Below are 7,510 nucleotides of genomic sequence, written 5' to 3'. Positions count from 1 at the left end.
TGTCATTCAATTGTTTTTCCCTTGTTACACGTCTGAAGTGTTTTTGAATGGCATTGAATCATTGTGCAGCTTGCTGTTTATCAAACTCCTGACACTAAGCATTCAACTTTGTGTAACTCATTTTGAAACCATTCGACCATGAGAAAGTTCTGAGAATAAAAACCCGCTAGACTTATACTGCCATTAAAAAGTTGGGGAAAGATTTTTTTTCTTTTGAAGAAAGTCTCTCATGCTCACGAAGGCTGCAATTGTTTGATTAAAAAAATACAGAAAAAAATGTGTTGTTGTGAAATATTGTTACTATTTAAAATACATTTTTAGAATTTTAATATATTTTAAGTCTTTTCAGCATCATTACTCCAGTCCTCAGTGTCACATGATCCTTCAGAAATTGTTCAAATATGCCGATTTGCTGCTCAAGAAACAATTCGTATGATCAATGTTGAAAAGAGTTATGCAGAACAGAGTTCAGAACAGCATTTATTTAAAATATTTAGTCATTCTAAATATCTTTATTTTCTTTTTGTTCAATTTAATGCATCCTTTCGGAATTAAAGTATTTCTTAATTTTTGTAAAAAATTAAAAAAATACAGAAAAAAATGTGTTGTTGTGAAATATTGTTACTATTTAAAATACATTTTTAGAATTTTAATATATTTTAAGTCTTTTCAGCATCATTACTCCAGTCCTCAGTGTCACATGATCCTTCAGAAATTGTTCAAATATGCCGATTTGCTGCTCAAGAAACAATTCGTATGATCAATGTTGAAAAGAGTTATGCAGAACCGAAAGTTCAGAACAGCATTTATTTAAAATATTTAGTCATTATAAATATCTTTATTTTCTTTTTGTTCAATTTAATGCATCCTTTCGGAATTAAAGTATTTCTTAATTTTTGTAAAAAAAAAAAAAAATCAAGCTGACCCCAAACTTTTGAGCAATATTTTACAATTGAAAGAGGAGCCACAGCCATATTTAGGACCTAGCTAGATATTTGAGAGTGGGCTTTTTGACTACCCACAATGCCTTTGCATTGTGATGGTATGACATTTATCAAAATAATCAGCATTATTTCCTTCCTCAAAGCTTTTTCAAATATGTATTTGCAGTCTTCGTTTGGTTTGTTGAGAAGCATCTATCCTGCAATCAGTTTTGGATAGATGGTTCTCAACAACTTCGTGTAAATTCAGTGTGGGTTTTGTTTCTTCTTTTTTTCTTCTTTTTTTCATTATTTGTGGCTAATGGTTGAAGTAAAGCTCTCACAGAAAGAGATGTATTGAAAGGAAACAGTGACCACCAGCACTGCCACATATAGACGAAATGGCACATTAGTCATTTACAGACACCGCAACCAACCACTGCTTGCAGAGTTGTTCTGTAGAATCCCCTGGAGATTCAGACATGTGACCCAGCAACATCCTCATGTTAATGTGTGTGGTGGACCGTTACTGAAAACCTGGTCTGCAATTGCTACAAACTGCAATACAAACAGTTGACCTCTGCATTAGTAGTCACAGTACTGTGGAACGTAACTTACGTACATTTAAAATCTGTGCTGGCACTTTTGGAGTTTCTTCAGTAATGTCAAATGTTAAGGTAATGATGAGTTTGTAACATTTAAAAAATAGAGATTTTCCCTTTGAGCAAGAATTGCTTTTAGCAGCAATCTTTTTCGAGGCTAAATTGCCTCAAGTTTGTCTAAATATTTGACGCAGAAGGGTAATTCCTCATACGGTTTCAAGATCCTCCTTTTCTTGCACTGGTCAGGCTCTTAATAGTGCTAGTACAAAGCTACATTCACAGCAAGTGTGGCTAGCGTGTTTACTGTGTGACAGATCCGTATTTATTCGTTTGGTTTTAGGGAAGGTCAAATGAGCTCACTGGCTTCACAAAAGAAAAGTTTACACATGTAATAGGTGTAACAAGTAATTACAGAGTTGTAATGTTTGTCCAGAGTATCCACAGCTTCTACCAGACCACAACTGGAAATTATAGCATTAAAATTATATATATATATACTGTATATATATATATATATGTATGCATGTATACGTGTGTATACAGTATATATATATAGAGAGAGAGAGAGAGAGATATTTCTGGTCCTCAAATCTGATAACAGACCTCCAACAACTGTTTCACCCTGTTTTTATACAGTCTATGGTTTCACCGTTTGCGGTATTTCTTCTTGAGTGTCATGGTGGACGCTCCAGTCCACTATCATTTTAAAAATAATGCAGTTTTTGTAGCACGGAATGTAGTTTTAAGAGTTTTTAAGGTGAGACTGTACTTGTTTAGACTTAAAATATGCGGTTTGTTAATAAAGATAGTCTATTTGAACATTTGTTTCGATGTTTTTTGGAGATGTGAGCTCCAGGACGTCAGCGGCCATTCAGAGCTCATAAACCCACCGAGGGCAGCCTCAACTCGGCCAGATCTTCTGGAATTTGCCACTAAATCTAGTGTGTAGTCTTTGGTCTCATTAATCTGTTATTTTTTCCAGAGCAAATAGTTTTGGCTGAGGGCAAAATCTCATCACGTTAAAATATGTGTAACTTCAATGCTGTATTTCAGAGCACTGCCTTTGTACTTTAGACTGCATTGCCTAGCAACTTTTAGGATGGATTGCTCATATATATGTAGGGCCTATATTTTCAAATATACCAAAAAATATATAAAGCATGTATATATTATTATTTTATGTTTTGATGTTTTAAAAACATACATGTGTGTTTGATTTTCATACCAAATTTCCTTAAAAACATGGATGTTTATTAATATTTCCATGAACTACATAGGCCCAAAATGATCCAAATGTACATGGCATAGACTCAGAAATGACATATCATAGCTTCTAAATGTCTCAGTGATTTCATGATCGGTAATTAAGCTAATAATTTTGCAGCCAAAACGGCAAAAAAAACAAAAAAACATTGCAGTTGACACAAATTATGTTTATTCCCAGTGCAAGTAAACCCATTTTAAAAGTAGCTTTGGTAATATTTTATTTTATTTTACAGGTGAATGAATTGGTTCATAATGGTGTAGAGCAGTGGTTCTCAACCTTTTTTGAGTACTGGACCCCCATAATATCTCAAACCAACCTCATGGACCCCCGCCCCCCCATTGATATTGACGTGTTTTTGTGTTGTCCATTTTTCTTCGCTCTTCTGGTGTCAGGTCCGCTGATAGATGGCCTATCAAGCCACCTGTCCGTAGGCTGGTCTTGTTAACTATTTTTTTTATTTAGCGATATATTGCCATAGAAATAATTGCGAGAAACAATGTTATTGTCATTTTATGACCATTTTATGCCACTGACTATATAGTGATGTTTCAGTATCAGCGCTGGGCTGTCAGGCATTGTTACACCAGCAGGTGGCGGCAATGGACTGACTTTACGAGTGAGTCATCATTAAAAAAACATTCATTCAACGGATGCACTTAAAAACGCTGATTCATTCATGAATGAAACAAGGTGTTGACATTAATTTACTTTGAGTGCCAGTTTACAAGTCTCAATCAACAATCAACGCATCACATGGGTTACAGTGAAGATGATATTTCACTTCATAGAGAACAATGCCATTGATTCAGTGCACTGAACAGCGCTGACGAAAGTCGTGGGAAATCCCCTTAAATACTGAAAGGATACAATGACACAGATATCGCTTTCATCTTCTCACAACTGATGGCAAACTGATTTTTTCATGATTATATGAGTTGACCTGAAGAAAGACAGACCCAGGTATTCACACACCCTTAGTTCTGCTGACGCTGTCACCTGTCTCTCTCTCTCTCAATTCAATTTAATTCAATTTGTGCTTTACTGGCATGACAATTGTTACAATGTATTGCCAAAGCATAGTGTTTATATTGAATCTAGAACAGATATATATATAAAAAACATGCATGTATATATCAGTTCATGGTTATAATAATTAAAAAAACATTTTTGTAATGATTCTACGGACCCCATGCAATTACGTGACGGACCACTAGGGGTACGCGTACCCCTGGTTGAGAAACACTGCTTTAGAGTATCTAGGTCCAACTACTGTGTTTACTGTGCTCTTACAATATATATATATATCAGTTCATGGTTAGAATAATAAAACAAATTTTTTAATGATTCTACGGACCCCCTGCAATTATGTGACAGACCACTAGGGGTATGCGTACCCCCGGTTAAGAAACACTGGTGTAGAGTGTGATGGAGTGCTTTGACATCAAAAATGACAGATGGAAGTGTAACTTTACACAGTTATTATATTATTTGTATTTTATTATTTGCATCTAACATGTTGTAACATGTTTTATTCAGTGCTCTCCACAACCTAATCAGAACAGAGCTGTGACCCATTTTTGCGTCACGACCCACAAGTTGAGAACCCCTGTTGTATATCATTGGTGTCCCACCCCCACCAGCCCTTTACAGGGGCTCCATCTATTGTCCTGACAACAAAGTTTGTCCACTGAAGAATCTGTCCCGTTGAAACAGTAAATCAGCTTGTGTGAGCAGGCGAAAATTAAAATAGATTTGTAAAACAAATAGTGGAAGTAAAGTAACAATAATACTGAAAAGACTGTGTCTTTCTTTTGGAAAAGAACCTACATTCAGTCTGAATAACTTCTGCTTTTTAAAATCAGACGCACAGATATTCTCTCACAATTTCGTAGAAGTTGGAGGAGGTGCAGCAGCAGTTGTTAAAGGGGATTCGGATTGGCTTACGTGCATGAGAGCAAGACACATGTCATGAGTGAATGCTGCACTCCCCGCCCCTTATTGTGAAGTGTCTGGACTCTGGGTTTATTTGGGCAATGTGTGTGTGTGTGTGACACAGAGCAACAAGAAGACCAGAGAACATAGAAATATAGCAAACAGAAGTACAGATGCTTTACTCTATCTGTCAGTTCTACATGGACTTTTGAATGGGATTTAAGAACTTATTGATCATAGGATTCGTATCTCAGAGATGGAGGTCAGTATTGTTCACTTCTAAATTAACTTAGCATCTTCGGAAACAACACATCACTTCTTTAGGTGCATCTTCAGACCCTGAATGAACTAGTAACATTAAGTGATTTCTCAGAGGAACCTATACTAGCCTGCTGTCAGTGTTTCAAAAAGGAACCGTTTTTCTTGTACAGTAGTTTTTTTTTTTGCTTGCTTACAACCAACTGCAGGGATTTTACCATTCAGATGTGGTGTCAGCTCTAACCCTTGCCCTCACCGCCCTGAGCCTCGTATAGACTCCTAAATTTGCAGAAGGTGCTTTGTAACGTGATACTGTGAAAGGAAGAGAATGGCACTTTATGGCTGTCGTTAACATGCTCTCTTCTTTTGAAACTAGGATCGAGTTGGGTTGGAGAGGGTACAGGAAACTTTAACTATTAAAGATAGATATTAGCACTTTTACTATTCAAGTCCCATCTCTATATGAGTAAATATTTCTATGGTTATCTGATGCTGTTAGTGAAGAGCTTAATATTGAACTGCTGAACTTTATTTGTCACTACCAACCATGGCTGTGGTTTGCACCTTTATATGTCTTTGCTCATAATTCCAAAGCCAATCAGATCAGATGTTGCACATCACATGTGACAAAATATTTATATGTTTACCTATGTGACGTTGAGAGTATCAAGTGAGTTTGATGCTAGTTTGATATATTCTGTCTGTTTCTATATCCAGCTGGGTTCAGTTGACTAGATTGGTCAGGACAGGAATTGATTTTAGTTTAGAATGCAGAAAAGTTTATGTCTAAATGAGTGATCTACTGTACTTACTCCTGATCTGCTTTCACATATTGATGTGGTTTGTACACCTGTAGATCAACAAATGGTGAAATATAAGCCTCAATACTCTCTACTGACCTAATGGAAACATAATTGGTCACTTTAGGATTCAGGATTCTTTGATGATGGATAGAGTTTCTTTAATCATTCGATGAACAGCATCTCTTTGGAATCTTGAAATCTTTTGTGACATGGCCTTACTGTCACTTTAGATCAACTGAATGGATCCTTGCTGAATTCTCCAAAAAGAAAAACCTTACCGACCCTGAACGTTTATTTAATTTTTGCTACTTACAGATTTCTTTGACATTTGACCTTTTGGCCATTTCTGTGATCTTCCTTATATCAAGTATTTTAATCATCTGCGATGTGGTGTGACAGATATTAGTGGCAAAATCACACCCACAGACTGGCCTGTTTCCTCTCACCCACACTTCCACAGAAAGTAGACGTATCTGAAGAACTTCTATTTTCTATTTCCTTCGATCAAAAGTCATTGATCAAAAAAACTAAAAGTCAACATGTTATTAGGTTACATTTTATACGTTATATCTCACTGTATTTATTACATGTTAAATATAGCAGCGTTTTAAAATGTATGTTCACATTTGTGTCTAAATTTAATTTATCTAAGCTAACAACTAAAACTTACTTGATGAATTAGGGGGGGGCGGGAATCTACAAACACTCTGCTATGGGAAGACATCAAAATGTGGTGACAATGTATGCATAAAAAACAGAAGACATGAAGGGTCAGAAAATAGTCCACTAATTGGGCCTCATAAACCCTCAACCTTTATTTGCAATATATCATAATCATCTAGCATAATCTGCTGCTTGTCTTTACATTCAATCGTCTAATCGTTGTATTGCATAGATGCATGACATTTCCTGTGATGCATCAATTTCAAAACGCTCACATTTCTAAAAGGGAACTTGTAGCTAGTGATGGGATGATTGCACTTACTCATATAGCATATCTAAACATCAGTCAGTCATTATTATCTCCTATGTCCTCCCTGGAAAAATGAAAGAAACAAATAAACAGAGCTATGAGAATCGATGGATCCCAGGAAGTCATCTCTGAGAAACAAGAGGTCTGTGTATGATATCATCATTGTTGTGACACAGGAAATACCAAAGAAGTTTAAGTTGAACAGTTTATATATATGTGGGTGTTAGGAATTGCTCACCCAGTTCTTACGTTGAGCTAAACCAAATTTTTTTTCCCCACATTTAATGTGTGTAAATTAGCATATTATACTGGTCAAGTATTCCAGAGCGCCGTTAACAAACTTCCCCAAGGCATGGTGAATACTTTTAAGTGACTTAAACTGTTCACCTAAAAATGAAAATATGCTGAAAATGTACTCACCCTCAGGCCATCCAAGATGTGGGTAAATTTGTTACTTTTTCTGAATAGATTTGTAGAAATTTAGCATTATAACGCTTGTTCACCATTGGATCCTTGATGGGTGCCATCAGAATGAGAGTTCAAACAGCTGATAAAAACATCACAGTAATCCACACGACTCCAGTCTATCACATCAAATAAAAAAAACATGTGTTTTGCATATTGGTCAGAAAGTCCCTTGCTGTCAGTTCTTGAATTCAATAAGCTGCAAAGTGAACCAGACCTGATGGCTATCTATATATATATATATATATATATATATATATATATATATATACATACATACATATACATAT

General features: G+C 35.8%; 1 protein-coding gene across 1 annotated transcript in view; it reads left to right on the top strand.

Annotated features, from left to right (window-relative positions):
• The first annotated feature begins 4,846 nt into the window (after nt 1-4,846).
• LOC107581429 (cas scaffolding protein family member 4-like) overlaps nt 4,847-7,510 on the top strand; it is a 22,469-nt gene continuing 19,805 nt past the window's right edge. The window contains exon 1 of the mRNA XM_016266989.1: nt 4,847-4,983. Within this exon, the coding sequence (XP_016122475.1) occupies nt 4,978-4,983 (6 nt within the window). The 5' untranslated portion in view covers nt 4,847-4,977. The remainder of the gene's footprint in view (nt 4,984-7,510) is intronic.

Source organism: Sinocyclocheilus grahami, unplaced genomic scaffold (assembly GCF_001515645.1).
Source record: "Sinocyclocheilus grahami isolate Dianchi unplaced genomic scaffold, SAMN03320097.WGS_v1.1 scaffold3.1, whole genome shotgun sequence".
NCBI lineage: Eukaryota > Metazoa > Chordata > Actinopteri > Cypriniformes > Cyprinidae > Sinocyclocheilus > Sinocyclocheilus grahami.
The sequence above is the reverse complement of the archived record's forward strand: the minus strand, read 5'-3'. Positions and strand labels throughout refer to the sequence as shown.